The sequence below is a fragment of the Scomber japonicus genome, chromosome 2 (genome assembly GCF_027409825.1).
Source record: "Scomber japonicus isolate fScoJap1 chromosome 2, fScoJap1.pri, whole genome shotgun sequence".
NCBI classification, from domain to species: Eukaryota; Metazoa; Chordata; class Actinopteri; order Scombriformes; family Scombridae; genus Scomber; species Scomber japonicus.
This window is the reverse complement of record NC_070579.1, coordinates 2,382,095-2,398,137: the sequence shown is the minus strand read 5'-3', so window position 1 is coordinate 2,398,137 and position 16,043 is coordinate 2,382,095. Positions and strand designations below refer to the sequence as shown.

General features: G+C 44.3%; 1 protein-coding gene across 1 annotated transcript in view; it reads left to right on the top strand.

Moving 5' to 3' along the window:
- LOC128367748 (striatin-like) overlaps nucleotides 1-16,043 on the top strand; it is a 39,706-nt gene that overhangs the window by 10,586 nt on the left and 13,077 nt on the right. The window contains exons 2-5 of the mRNA XM_053328383.1: nucleotides 9,439-9,542; nucleotides 9,682-9,755; nucleotides 10,503-10,587; nucleotides 15,822-15,992. Of these exons, the coding sequence (XP_053184358.1) occupies nucleotides 9,439-9,542; nucleotides 9,682-9,755; nucleotides 10,503-10,587; nucleotides 15,822-15,992 (434 nt within the window). The remainder of the gene's footprint in view (nucleotides 1-9,438; nucleotides 9,543-9,681; nucleotides 9,756-10,502; nucleotides 10,588-15,821; nucleotides 15,993-16,043) is intronic.

The window sequence follows — 16,043 nt, the reverse complement described above, 5'->3', positions numbered from 1 at the left end:
CTCCTCTTCCTCTTCCTCTTCCTCTTCCTCTTCCTCTCAGGCTTCATGTTGTTCTAATTAAAGTCTTGCCGGTTTGCTCTGACGCTCTCTGACTCTTGCTCCATCCCCCTCCTCTTCCTCTTCTTCCTCTTCCTCTTCCTCTTCCTCAGGCTTCCTATCTGAAGACTTCTCCCATCATCATCATCATCATCATCCTCTGTCACATTTACCCCCCCCCGCCCCCCCCCCTCCTTTCCATCCGTCTTTTCTCCTCCATTGTGAAGCGATGAGTTTGACGTCAGTGTGAAGACGGCGGTGTGGGAGAGAGTGATGATGATGATGATGATGATGATGATGGTGATGATGATGGTGATGATGATGAGCTTTGTTTCCAGCCTCTTCCTGATAATCTCTCCCTCTGCTTCTCCGTGAGGAAACACCTCCAGCCATCAGCATCCAGAAATAGAGCGAGTCTCTTCCCCTGACTCATCATCATCATCATCATCATCATCGTCAGTGATGAAGAGCAAATACAAGACAAACTGCTGTAAATCCAGCTGTGATCCAAACAGCTTTTATTAAACTTCCTGTCGTCTGTTTTGACTCTTCCTCCTTTCCTTCCTCCCTTCCTTCTGTGCTTCCTTCCTTCCTCCCTTCTTCTCTCTTTCTTTCCTCCCCCCACCTTCCTCCCTTCCTTCTTTCCTCTGTCCTCCTTTCCTCCCTTCCTTCCATCTGTCCTTCCTTCCTCCCCTCCCCCCCTCTCTTTCTTTCCTCCCCCCTACCTTCCTCCCTTCCTTCTTTCCACTGTCCTTCCTCCCCTCCCTCCCTCCTTCCCTCCTTCCTTCCTTCCTTTCTTCTTTCCTTCTTTCCTTCCTTCCTTCCTTCCTTCCTTCCTTCCTTGCTTCCTTCCTTCTATCCTCCATTATTCCTTCCTTCCCTTCCTTCCTCCCTCTTTTCCTTCCTTCCTCCCTCCCTCCTTTCCTTCCTTCTCCCTCCTTTCCTCCTTCTTTCTTTCCTCCATCCTTCCTTCCTTCCTTCCTTCTTTCCTTCCTTCCTTCCTTCCTTCCTTCCTTGACTAGAGGACAATAGGAGGGTTAAGCTCATAATAGTTCTTATTATGCTGTGTGTGTGTGTGTGTGTGTGTGTGTGTGTGTGTGTGTGTGTGTGTGTGTGTGTGTGTGTGTGTGTGTGTGTGTGTGTGTGTGCTCTCGTATCAGTCACCGTGAACACACATTTTAAAACTTTACTCTTAAAATACCATCCGTGGTTTTTTTCTTTCCTTTTCCGCTCATCTGCATCTGTACAGTAGTTGCACACGGTTGCCATGGTAACCCAGCATCAGTTTAGATAAAGGAAGGTCTTGTTTCCATGGCGTTTGGATGTATATGATGCAAACACACAAACTGGAATACACACTGACCAGATATTTCAGTTCATGTAGAGTTTACTTGTACCCCCCCCCCCCTCGCCCCCCCATCCTTCACCCCCCCCCCCCCCCTCCATCTCCTCACTCAGCAGCTTATCCTCTCCTCCACGCTCTCTCTCGCTCATCTTCCTGTCTCTTCATCTCTTCCTCTCCGGCTCCCTGGAAGAATAATCTCCTCACAGCTCCAGATTTAAGCTGCAGGAAATCCCCCCCCCCCCCCCCCAACCCTAACAGCCCCCCCCCCCCCCCCCCCCCCCCAACAAACCTCAGGACTCTTCTTTGTGTCCTAAAATCTTGCAGCCGTTGGATGTTAATGTGACTCCAGCGAGGTCAGCCTGCAGAGACTTAAAAGTTGTTTCATGGTAACGCAGAGAGATTTAACCCTCCTGTTGGAAAGGAGGAGGAAGGAAAGGAGGGAGAGAAGTAGGAAGGAAGGAAAGGAGGGAGGGAGGAAGGAAAGAGGGAAGGAAGAAGGGAGGAAGGAGAGAAGTAAGGAGGAAGGAGGAAGAAAGGAAAGGAGGGAAGGAGGTAAGGAAGAAAAGGAGGGAGGAGGAAGGAAGGAAGGAAGGAAAAGGAGGGAGGGAAGGAGGGAAAGAAGGAAGAAGGAAGAAAAGGAGGTAGGGAGGGAGAAAGGAAAGAAGGAAGGAAGGAGTAAGGAAGGAGGGAAAGAAGGAAGGAAGGAAGAAAAAGAAGACTAATAAAAGTCTGATGATAAAAATAAAAGACGTCACTTTAACAGAGTTCATTCAGACTGTCACGTCTTAACTCTGCTGTGTGTGTGTGTGTGTGTGTGTGTGTGTGTGTGTGGTGTGAGTGTGTGAGTGTGTGTGTGTGTGTGTGTGTGTGTGTGTGTGTGTGTGTGTGTGTGTGTGCTTCTTGAATGGAGGCCAGCTGACTGTAATCTTGGTGTAATCCTCGTTATCTTCAGTCAGACTCAGCGAGACGAATCACAGCCATCAGTAAATGTTTCTACTTCCTGTTGATCAGCTGATGCTCTCACAGTTTTATTATAATTAACAAAATAAAAGATCATTTCAACAGTCAGAGGATTAATGGATCAGATCAGAGGAGTCAAACTCATTTTCATTAAGAGCCACATACTTCCCAATTTAATCTCACGTGGGCCGGATCATTACAAGATGAAAGGAAGGAAGGAAGGGAGGATGGAGGAAAGAAGGAAGGAAGGAAAGATGGAAGGAAGAAAGGGAGGAAGGAAGGACAGATGGAAGGAAGAAAGGGAGGAAAAGAAGGAGGAGAAGGAAGAGTAGACAGGAATGAAAGACGGAAGGAATAAAGGAAGGAAGGATGGAAGGAAAGGAAGGAAGGAATGATGGAAGGAAGAAAGGGAGGAAAAGAAGGAGGAGAAGGAAGAAAGGGAGGAAAAGAAGAAGGAGGAGAAGGAAGAGTAGACAGGAATGAAAGACGGAAGGAATAAAGGAAGGAAGGAAGGAAGGTAGGAAGGAAAGATGGAAGGATGGAAGGAAAGATGGAAGGAAGGAAGGACCATCTTCCCTTCCTTCCTCACTCCTTGACTCCTTCCTCCCTCCCTCCCTTCCTTCCTTCCTTCCTTCCTTCTTTTTAATGATCCGGCCCACATCAGATCAAATTAAGTTTAAAAAAAAAACTTTAAATATGATAAAAACTAACGAGGACATTTAACTCAGGACGAGTCGATGAAATGAACAGTTTCATATAAACTATAACATTTATATTCTGTTTAAAGTCATCATCAGGAGTTAAAGAGTTTCTTTCTGTCTTTTCTGTGAGATCCTGAATGTGGAGCAGCGACTCTAAAAAGGACTGATGGGTTTTTTTAATAAGTGGGTTACAGTTTGTCCTGCTTTCAAAATAAAAGTCCTTCCTGTCAGATTCAGCAGAGCAATTATAACAAACTTTACTTCACTTTAAACCAAATCATCCGTCCTCCACTTTTATCCAGTTAATAAAGATTTTATATCCTAGTTTAACCCTCCTGTTGTCCTAGAGTCAAGGAGGAGACAAGGAGTGAGGAAGGAAGGGAAGATGGTAGGGAGAAAGGCCAAATGGAAGGAAGGAAGGAAAGGAGGTAGGGAGGGAGAGAAGGAAAGAAAGAAGGGAGGGAGAGAAGGAAAGAAAGAAGGGAGGGAGGCAAGGAAGGACAGACGGAAGGAAGGAAGGAAGGGAGGGAGGGAGGGAGAGAAGGAAAGAAAGAAGGGAGGAAAGAGGGGAGGGAGGCAAGGAAGGACAGACGGAGGGAAGGAAGGAAGGAAGGAAAGGAGGGAGGGAGGGAGAGAAGGAAATAAAGAAGGGAGGGAGGCAAGGAAGGACAGACGGAAGGAAGGAAGGAAGGGAGGAAAGGAAAGGAGGAAGGGAGGACGGAGGAAAAGAAGCAAGGAAGGAAGGAAGGAAGGAAGGAAGGAAACGAACAGGAACCTTCATGTAACCTCTGAAATCATCCTGACTGAACCACAGAAGAAGAAGAGCAGCAGACTTCAGTAAAACCTCTAATTACGAGTAGAGACGCCTCCTGACCCGCTCCCACACATTTCAGTCGCCATGGCAACAGACGGCGTTGTCACTGCAGATGTTCGATCACATCTGGTTTGAAGTTTGGAAGGAAGATAAAAACTAAAATGTTCTTTATTAAGTTAATTAGATTTGATTTATGTGATTTGTGTTAAATGATAAAATATATATAAAAACACACTTCTGGTCAACAGTTCAAACACTTTTAGAAAATCTGAACTGGAGGTTAATTAAACTGCAGGTAACCATGGCAACAGCATTGATGCTTCAGGCTCCATTAGCAGATAAAATAACCCTCAGTGTTTCTACTTGTTATATTATCCTCCTGAGACGAGATGATACCATCATTTACATTATAGCAGCAGTAAAAATAGAAAGAGCTAAACAGTAACATTATATATAAGAGTAATATTTTAAACAACAGTAAACCTGAATACTGATATTATAACAGTGTTTATCTGCTTAACTAAAGCACATTTATGAAGCACGTGTAGAAGTTTTGATCTTTTTGACTCTGCAGTTATAAAAATATAATAATTCATCTTCAGTTTTACACGTCGACCTCGTCTCGTCTTCTGAAAGATGAAACGCAGCGACCTATTTATCATGTGTGTTTGACATGAGTGAAGAGCTGGGTGTCCTACTTCCTCCTCAGGGTGTGTGTGTGTGTGTGTGTGTGTGTGTGTGTGTGTGTGTGTGTGTGTGTGTGTGTGTGTGTGAGTGTGAGTGTGAGTGTGTGAGTGTGAGTGTGAGTGTGTGTGTGTGTGTGTGCATCGTCCGCTCCGCTCAAATCAAAACAATGAACACACAGATTGATTTTATTGTCGGGGGCTTTATGCCCCTGGTAGAGTCACCCATGGCAGACAGGTCCGGGGGGGGGGACCAGACAAAATGTAGTTCCTACGGTTCCCTCGCCCCGGACGCGGGTCACCAGGGCCCCGCCCTGGGGGTGGGGCTCGGTGGCGAGCGCCTGGTGGCCGGGCCTTCACACATGGAACCCGGCCTGGCACAGCCCGAAAAGGGGACATGGGACCCTCCTCCCACAGACCCACCACCAGTGGGGGGGGCAAAGGGGTCGGGTGCGCTGTGAGCTGGGCGGCAGCCGAAGGCGGGGACCTTGGCGGTCCGATCCTCGGCTGTAGAAGCTAGCTCTAGGGACGTGGAACGTCACCTCTCTGGTGGGGAAGGAGCCTGAGCTGGTGCGTGAGGTTGAGAAGTTCCGGCTAGATATAGTCGGCCTCACCTCGACGCACAGCAAGGGCTCTGGAACCAGTCTCCTCCAGAGGGGTTGGACTCTCTTCCACTCTGGAGTTGCCACTGGTGAGAGGCGCCGGGCAGGGGTGGCAATACTTATTGCCCTCCGGCTTGGTGCCTGTATGTTGGAGTTTACCCCGGTAGACGAGAGGGTGGCCTCCCTCCGCCTTCGGGTGGGGGGACGGATCCTGACTGTTGTTTGTGCCTATGGTCCAAACAGCAGCTCAGAGTATCCACCCTTCTTGGACTCCTTGGAGGGGGTGCTGGAGAGTCTTCCTCTGGGGATTCCCTCGTTCTGCTGGGGGACTTCAACGCCCATGTTGGTAGCGACAGTGAGACCTGGAAGGGTGTGATTGGGAGGAACGGCCCCCCCGATCTGAACCTGAGCGGTGTTCTGTTATTGGACTTCTGTGCTCATCACAGATTGTCCATAACGAACACCATGTTCAAGCATAAGGGCCTGGGAACGCCTCGGGATCCCCCGGGAAGAGCTGGACGAGGTGGCTGGGGAGAGGGAAGTCTGGGCTTCCCTGCTTAGGCTGCTGCCCCCCCGACCCGACCCCGGATAAGCGGAAGAGGACGGACGGACGTAGTTGTTTGGGACAATGTAAATGAACACTGTGCAGTAACTGATGTTCTTCATATAGAGGTTATAGCTGCTGCTGGTTCTCATCTCCTGTCTGTGTTGAAGTTCTGAAGGGTTAGATAATAACTCTCATATTTAAAGAAGTGGAAAAGATTTCATGTTTGTTATTTGCTGGCTCGCGGCTCTCAGCAGCAGCAGAGTGTTCGTAGAGAACAGGAAGTGAATGTGTTTCTATGCTGAGAGAGAACAGGAGACGAGTGCAGTGATGCAGATTTCAGGTCAGTTTGAAGAGTTTGTTGTGAAGTATAACAGCTGACCTGTTTCTACGGCGACTACAAACACATACACACATACACACACACACAAACACAAACACACACACACACACACACAAACACAAACACACAAACACACACACACTCATACGTAATGAAGACGCTGTGTGTGTGTGTGTGTGTGTGTGTGTGATGTCAGCGCTGATGGCGTGGCTCCAGCTGGGTAACAGCTGTGTCTCTGCACACACACACACACACACACACACACACACATTCTGTCACACACACACACACACACACACACACACACACACACACACAGCCTGCAGCTTCCAAACACTGTAAACAACAAAGCAGAGCCGAGCGTCACGTTTGATTGGTCACGTGATCAAAGTGAGATGAAGCTGAAAGAGAAACATCAGAGAGAGAACGATGAAACCTTCTGCTGCGTGTTCGTTAGGAGAGAAAGATGGCAGACGTATCAGGAGGAATGTTTACTGTTTATTACAGCCGGCAGAGTTTCATTAAGATACAGAAAACACTTCTGTATCACCTGAAAGACGGAATATGATAAGAAAAGATAAGATACGATATAAGATACGATATAAGATACGATACAAGATATGATATAAGATACAATACAATAAGATACAATATAAGTTACGATACGATATAAGACACGATATAAGATACAGTACAATAAGATACGATATAAGATACAGTACAATAAGATACGATATAAGATACAGTACAATAAGATACGATATAAGATACAATATAAGATACGATATAAGTTACGATACGCTATAAGATACGATACAATAAGATACGATATAAGATACGATACAAGATACGATATAAGATACGATACAATAAGATACGATATAAGATACGATACAAGATACGATATAAGATACGATACAATAAGATACGATATAAGATACGATATAAGATACGATATAAGTTAGAATACGATATAAGATACGATACAAGATACGATACAATAAGATACGATATTATATTTCTATATTGGTCATGTGACTGCGGAGGCGTCAGTGTTTGGTCATGTGACTGTGGAGGCGTTAGTGTTTTGGTCATGTGACTGTGGAGGCGTTAGTGTTTGGTCATGTGACTGTGGAGGCGTTAGGGTTTGGTCATGTGACTGTGGAGGCGTTAGTGTTTGGTCATGTGACTGCGGAGGCGTTAGGGTTTGGTCATGTGACTGTGGAGGCGTTAGTGTTTTGGTCATGTGACTGCGGAGGCGTTAGTGTTTGGTCATGTGACTGTGGAGGCGTTGGCGTTTGGTCATGTGACTGCGGAGGCGTTAGTGTTTGGTCATGTGACTGCGGAGGCGTTAGTGTTTGGTCATGTGACTGTGGAGGCGTTAGTGTTTGGTCATGTGACTGTGGAGGCGTTAGTGTTTGGTCATGTGACTGTGGAGGTGTCAGTGTTTGGTCATGTGACTGTGGAGGCGTTGTCGTTTTGGTCATGTGACTGCGGAGGCGTTAGCGTTTTGGTCATGTGACTGTGGAGGCGTTAGTGTTTGGTCATGTGACTGTGGAGGCGTTGGCGTTTGGTCATGTGACTGTGGAGGCGTTGGCGTTTTGGTCATGTGACTGCGGAGGCGTTAGTGTTTTGGTCATGTGACTGCGGAGGCGTTAGTGTTTTGGTCATGTGACTGCGGAGGCGTTAGCGTTTTGGTCATGTGACTGTGGAGGCGTCAGTGTTTGGTCATGTGACTGTGGAGGCGTTGGTGTTTGGTCATGTGACTGTGGAGGCGTTAATGTTTGGTCATGTGACTGCGGAGGCGTTAGTGTTTGGTCATGTGACTGCGGAGGCGTTAGTGTTTGGTCATGTGACTGCGGAGGCGTTAGTGTTTGGTCATGTGACTGTGGAGGCGTTAGTGTTTTGGTCATGTGACTGCGGAGGCGTTAGTGTTTGGTCATGTGACTGTGGAGGCGTTGGCGTTTGGTCATGTGACTGTGGAGGCGTTGGCGTTTTGGTCATGTGACTGCGGAGGCGTTAGTGTTTGGTCATGTGACTGTGGAGGCGTTGGCGTTTGGTCATGTGACTGTGGAGGCGTTGGCGTTTTGGTCATGTGACTGCGGAGGCGTTAGTGTTTGGTCATGTGACTGTGGAGGCGTTAGGGTTTGGTCATGTGACTGTGGAGGCGTTAGTGTTTTGGTCATGTGACTGCGGAGGGGTCTGCTGATGTCGATGTGTGAAGAGTCTCTTCTGGTATTTTGGGCTCTGAGCTTCACTCTACTGCCGTCATTTAAATGTAATTTAACAACTCAAATCAAACCTTAAAGCCAGACCACTGATGTTATGAACGCTGGTTTAAAGACTTTATTTGACCTATGACCTCGAGGTCGGTCACTTGACGTCTGTTCCCACGACGACGAGCCGCCGAGCCGATACTCCGTCTGAGAGGAGACGCTAAGACGGATCAGACATTGCTCACCGCTCCCGTCATCGCTCAGTCAGCCTGCCGTCATTTCCCAGGAGGCTTTGGGGCACTCGAATATGAATCAGCCGACCCCAGCTGACCCGACCTCAGATGACCTCAGATGACCTCAGATGACCTCCGGACTGTCAGGATTTGGAGAGATGCTTATAGAAACCTTTAATAAACACCTGGTAGTCCAATGAAAGACTTGACTCAGTAAAAGTTTTCTTAGTGCAAGTCTTTATTTTTTAACATTTAAAACATCATTAATTTGACTTTTCTTTGCCCAGAAATCAAAATGTCTTTAGTACGAATGAATGGACGAATAATTAGAGACGTCTGAATGTGACGGACGGAGCTCAGGTGTCTTTAATGGAGATTAGATGCTTTTATCAAACCCTCCGAGGTTCCCTGCTGTTATCCTCACATTAAATAAACTGGTTAATAGTTTTGAGGCAGCTGTGGATCAACGTGTGGAGCCGAGCGTCTGCTAATCTGACGGTCGGCGGTTCGATACCCGACTCCTCATGTACCAAAGTCATCTTGTAAATTGTTGTTTTTTTATCATTTTAATACAAAATAGTGAAGTTAGATCACAGCTTGTGTCTCTCATGTCTTTAGAAGGAGACTTATTTCTCTTCATTTGCTTTGAGTCGTGTCCAAATGAGACAGAAGCTCTGAGGTTTGGGATGTGAGAACCATAAAGAGTCAATAAATCGTCTAACTTACATGTGAAAGTAAATGTCTGGTGGTTGTTTTAATCATACAGGCTGATGTGTTTGACCGATAGATGAACTGAAGTGACTCTGCTGTCTCCTCATTGTTCAGTAAAAGCTGTTTAAAGGTGCAGTTTGTAGAATTTAGGAACATAAGTATATTTTAATTAGTGTGTAATCTCATGAAAATCAGGATCATTGTGTTATTGTGTCTTCATCCCGTGTGTCGTGTCCTGTGTGTCCTGCAGGCTCAGATCGCCTTCCTGCAGGGAGAGAGACGAGGTCAGGAGAACCTGAAGAAGGATCTGGTGAGGCGGATCAAGATGTTGGAGTACGCTCTGAAACAGGAGAGGTATGAAACCCAACGCTGAGGAAACTCCTCACTCTTACTCTCTGGAAATGTCAACTAGAGACTGTGTAGTAAAAAGATGAATGATATATATATACATATATATATACATGTAATACATGATGTCATTTTTCATCCTCAGAGCTAAATATCATAAACAGAGATACGGGACAGAACTGAACCAAGGAGAGATCACAGCTCCCAGTTATGATTCAGGTACGTTTAAAGCTCCTCTGCAGACACACAGGGTCTTGTAGTTATCGTCCTCAGTGTGCACGGCTCTTTAAACAGCTGCTGCATCATCTGATCAGAGCGCCTCCTTGTGGACGCTATCTGCACATCCAGCTGGAAGAACACTGGATCACACTAAATATAAACCCAGGGTCCCTCCTGGGAGCACGGGGGATCCCAGGAGGATCAGAGCAGAGGAACATCCGGACCGCTTCTTTCCTCCCTCTCTCCCTCCCTCCTTCCTTTCCTTCCTTCTTCCTTCCTTCCTTCCTTTCTTTCCTTCCTTACCTCCTTCTCTCTTTCTTTCCTCCCTCCTTTCCTCTGTCCTTTCCTTCCTTCTTCCTTCCTTCTTCCCTCCTTTCCTTCCTTCTTCCTTCCTTCCTTCCTCCCTCCTTTCCTTCCTTCCTTCCTTCCTTCCTTCCTCCCTCCTTTCCTTCCTTCTTTCCTTCCTGACCTCCTTCTCTCTTTCTTTCCTCCCTCCTTCCTTCCTCCCTCCCTCCTTTCCTTCCTTCTTCCTTCCTTCCTTCCTCCCTTCTTCCCTCCTTGTGGACGCCATCTGCACAGACTGAATTACACTAAATATAAACCCAGGATCCCTCCTGGGAACACGGAGGATTCCAGGAGGATCCCAGGAGGGTCCCAGGAGGGTGCTAGGAGGATCAGAGGAACATCCGGACCGCTTGGCTCTGGGAACAGAAACATGAGTGATTGTGTTGTGTGTTTGATTCTCAGACGAAGGGAACGACAGCGAGGCTCCCAGCCCCCCCAACAGCAGCCATCAGCTCAGCTGGAAACAAGGACGCCAGCTGCTCAGACAGTGAGTTTACACACACACACACACACACACACACACACACACACACACACACACACACACACACACACACACACACACAGTGTCATGGGACGGCGTGTGTGTGTGTGTGTGTGTGTGTGTTTAAGTGTCTCAGAACAGAAAGCAGAGAGTCAATCTTCTTAAAGGAGATTAACACTTTTAATGGGAATCAAACACTAATCCACTGTGAACCTGTGTGTGTGTGTGTGTGTGTGTGTGTGTGTGTGTGTGTGTGTGTGTGTGAACATCATTTCCAACATATATATATAATTAACTTATATAATTACTACCAGTGTCTGCTTTTACCTTTTCACATCTGTGTAATTAATTAAATCGGTTTATTTATTATTAAAGCCCGGTTGCCATGGTTACGGTCAAATCGAGCCGCCTCACACTAACCTGATATAACAGAGTGTCGTGTTTTAATACTGATAACTTTATTTATAGATCACTTTTCAAAATCCTAAAGCAAGAATATAAAAAACATATTTAAAGGAGATGAAAGGAATAATTTAAGGAAGATTATTTATTTATAATATTATACATTATTATGTCATTTACTCACAGTCAGAGGAATAAAAGCTCTGTTCTGATTTCTTTTAACCAGACCTTTTCCTCATGTGACCAACAGTTTACAAACATGGAAATAAAATGCATCTTTTATTTTTTATTTTTTATTTTTGTGCAGCTGATGAACATTTTTATATACGTAAATGCACAAATCAGCATCAGTGAGAGTGTGTGTGTGTGTGTGTGTGTGTGTGTGTGTGTGTGTGTGTGTGTGTTTGTGACAGTGTGTGTGTGTGTGTTACTGTGTGTGTGTGTGTGTGTGTGTGTGACAGTGACAGTGAGTGTGTGTGTGTTACTGTGTGTGTGTGTGTGTGTGTGTGTGACAGTGACAGTGAGTGTGTGTGTGTGTGTGAGTGTGTGTGTGTGTGACTGTGAGTGTGTGTGTGTGTGTGAGTGTGTGTGTGTGTGACTGTGTGTGTGTGTGTGTGTGTGACAGTGACAGTGAGTGTGTGTGTGTTGAGCAGTGAATGGAGGATTGTGTGGAGCGGTGGAGGCCTCCTGCGATCGGAGAGGCTGGTACAGACGGAGGGAGGGAGGCCGACCTTCCTCCCTCCGTCTCTCCGTCTCTCCGTCTCTCCGTCTCTTCTTCTCTTCTGTGAACAAACACACTAGAAGCTTTCACATTCAGCGTCGCTCCGCTGGGGATAAAACCTCTCCGTTAAACACACACTGCTCACCAGTCAGACTGTCGCGCTGCTGCTCCTCTGCTTGCCTGAGAGACGAGGTACAGTACAGATACACTTCTATTCAACTCTAGATAGTTAAAGGCTCATTCTGCTAATTTAAAAACTCTAACATGAAGCATTTGTTGGTTTAAACAAAGTTCGAAATCAGCCAGAAAAAGCTTGAAAGTGTCATAAAATAAGCAGCTAAATAAAGGAGCTTTGACTTTTCAGAGCCACACAATAGTAATCTAAGTTAAAATCATAATCACGATTATTAAAACTTTAGAAACTTGCTGCATTTCTCGTCCATTCGGTTTAATTAATTTTCTCTCCATCAGCAGCCTTTTATCAACGCACAGCAGAAAATGTTTGGAGATATTACAGCTGAGCTGGTTACCATGACGACAGTTCACACATCACATCCTGGTTTTTAATAATTAATCAGTAAACTCAGCATCGTCTGACGCAGGCTGGAAACTCTGCACTTTTATTTACAAAGTTGGGGCTCGTAAAATTACGGGAGAAAAGACAAAACAGGAGAGTGGCGGGAGACAGGTCTAAAAATACAGGAGAAACCTGGGAAAACAGGAGTGTTGGCAGCTACAGTGATGCATGATGGGAGGAGGGACGGAAATACACGTGCAACTTTTCGCAGACTGTTTCTAAACAACGTTGCACAACTGAAAATGACAAAAAATCGTTTCCCCACAATTTTATTAGTTTTGAGATCGTTTGGCCCCAAAATCATAATCACGATCACATTTCGATTAATTGAGCAGCCTTAATCTAAGTATGCATGTTTTAGGTTTCTCTCCACTCTACCTCACCTGATTATAATTATTACCTCGTTATCAAACCCTTTGATGAGCTTCAGCTGCTTGATAACGAGTCAATCATTAGAGTCAGGTGAGTTAGAGCGGAGAGAAACTCAACAAATGCACCTGATTCGTCATCCTTTAAGCAGAACCAGATTCATTCCTCCAGTTTCTAGCTTCATGTACGATCTAGAGATATGGACAAAATCAAATATCACGATATTTTAGACCAAATATCTCGATATTGATATTACAACGATATTATAGAGATGACTGTCGATGAAATGTTTGATAAATAATCATCAGTAATGTGGATACAATGACAAAGTGGGTAAAAGGTTAATACCAGAACAGCTAGAACAGTCTGGTAAGTTCAGAAAATTATATATTTTACTGTAATGCATCATTTAAAAGCAGGAAAAGACGACTCTGATGACATATCGGGATATTACGATATCCTAAATCTAAGACGATATCTACTCTTAATTTGTTTATTAGTTTAACCACGTGATATTTGAAGGATCTGTTCTCATCGATCCAAATTACAAGATGTTTATATTCTGTAATAAATATTTGTATCATTGGTAGAGATGATGAGGTTATCATAAACAATATTTTTGGCTCTGGTGAAAAGGTTTAATCTGCGTTTCGGACAAACATTTATAATTTGAAGCATCTGCAGGACAGTACGGTAGAAGAGAGTATCGTCAGCATAACGATGTATTTTAATCCAGTTACAGCAGAAACGGTAATATTTCTACAGAGAGGACTGAGACTTGTGGAAGCTCTGAAACCATTTATATGCAATGTAATCAAATCTGATATTGTGAAGCCTTTTTAAACCCATTGCTTGGCCAACTGTACTGAATGCCTTTCAAAGACAAACAGAAAAGAGCTGCACAGTGTTTCCTTTCTTTCTTTCCAAAGCCGAAGTCATTCACAGTGGTTGTAACAGTGCTGCCTGGTCTATACTCACAATACAGAGAGCTAAGAGGAACGAGTTAATGATTTAATGATTTAAACTAAACATTTAGTGGAGATTATTCTGGTATCTTTGCTAGGTATGATGATTAAAAGACATATTTATAATAGTTAATCTGGGTTGTTCCACTGCTGTAATGTAATGGAGTTACTTAAACAGCTTTCCAGATGCTAGGAACAAAGGTTAAAAAGAATATTATATATCAGTGTCATTTCAGTCAAAGCCAAACAGTTTTGTTATCTTTCAGGAAAAAGTATGTTTTCAGAAGTTACTTTATTGGTCCAAATATAAGATGAGTCTTTATTAAGACTTTATTCTTAAAAAGTGGGATTGTCTTATTTCATAGATGAGACAAAATAAATGTGTTCAACAACATCAGAGATCCTTTCATAATGAACCACTACAACAGAGAGTGATGCATTATGGGTAGTTTATCTCTTTATAGTCTGTTCGAGTCCATCAGCACTAAAACTGTTTGCTTTGCTCAGTTTAACCTGCAGGACTTCCTGAAGGATCATGTAACAGGTTTTTTTTTTTTGGGAGGAAATGAATTCATGACGAGTCCAAACGACGTCTTTAGAAACACAACAAGGAACTGAATCATCTGTCAAACGGCCAAAGGGATGCTGTAACACGATGACGAGGAGCTCAAACACACAAAAACACAAAGAAACACGATCACTGTGGGAGAAAAACACAGTGAGCAGCTTCCAAGAGCCTGAAAGGAGAGACTGTCAGCGTGTAACCGATGACAAATACGCAATTAACTTTCTAATTTAAGGATCTCTTCTTCTTCTTATTCTTGGACCGACAGTGTCTCAGGGAAACCTTTCCAACAGTGTGGAAGTGTGTTATATCTTCAAAACGTTACAAAAGCAGTTTATTTTTGAGTCAATATGGTCAACTGGATCAACAACAGTCTGAAGGCACAAATTACGATTATTAAACATCATACCTACATCTTTTACGTATTAATGAATGTCCGTTCCATTCAAACTCTCACAGTGCTGATTGAACTGCTAAATAAATGTGTGTTTCAAAGTATGCAGAGCTTCTAAATCTCATGTCAGGTGTGACAGTCAGTTATGTGACACTCGAGACAATTTATCCATCTTTTCAAAGCTACAACACCAAGTTTCGGCCAATGGTGGACTGGCTCCAAGCATAATGGGATGAATCTCAGTAGGCCGATAGACCCTTAAAAAGTATGTTTTTGGGTTGATGGACCCTCTCTGTGTGCCCTTCATTGGGGATACATGTGAGAGCCTCCCATTTTAGGCGGCTGTGGTTCAGGAGGTAGAGCGGGTCGTCTGCTAATCGGAAACTTGGCAGTTCAATTCCCGGCTCCTCCAGTCCACATGTTGATATTTCCTTGGGCAAGATACTTAACCCTGAATTGCTCCTGCCATCAGTGTATGAATGGGTGAATATGACTTTTAATGTAAAAGAGCTTTCAGTGATCAGAAGACTAGAAAAGTGCTTCATAAATACAAATCATTTATCATTTACAACCTGCCTTTCTACTTCAAACAGAACTTAAAACCTTTACTGCAAAGCTTTTAGTTATTATTATTATTAGTAGTAGTAAGGCCTGACCGATACTGGATTTTAGGGGCCAATGCCAATACTGATGTTGGGGAGCAAAAATCCTCAGACATTAATATATTAGCCGATAATGTTATATGTACAGAATATGTACATAAACCCACATCTTTTTTGTATATATTACAGTTTAACAATAAACTTTGGGTTAGGATTAGGCTATAAAATTACATCAATGAACATATACATGTATATATTAAACTTGAATGGAGTAAAAGTATCAAATACACATAAAATGCCTATATCTTTAAAAATTAGGGTTAGGTTGACAGTATATTTGTTAATACTGATATTTCTATGATAGGCCAATATCTGCTGATAATATTGGCCTGACCAATACATCAGTCGGGCTCTAATTATTAGTTATTATAAGTTGACGTAATGTAAGTCTGGATTTATTGTCACTACATGGAGCGAGTTCACTGGAGTCAGAAGAGAGAAAAACTGTTGATGATCAAATGTTGGTGGTTGTCTCTCCTCCTGAGCCTCCTCTGACCCGTCTCCTGTCTCCTGTCTCCTCTCTCCTGTTTCCTATCTCCTCTCTCCTATCTCCTTTCTCCTGTCTCCTCTCTACTATCTCAGGTACCTGCAGGAGGTTGGATACACCGACACCATCCTGGATGTGAAGTCTCAGAGGGTGCGAGCGCTGCTGGGTCTGACCGGAGACTCAGGAGAGAAACCGTCAGAGAAGAAAACCGAACCGATGGTCAACGGCACCGAACCCTCGTCTCTGAAGGACAGCGGCATGGTCAGGTACGAGATCACACAGACTCAACTTCACTTTGATCACTCTACAGACATCTG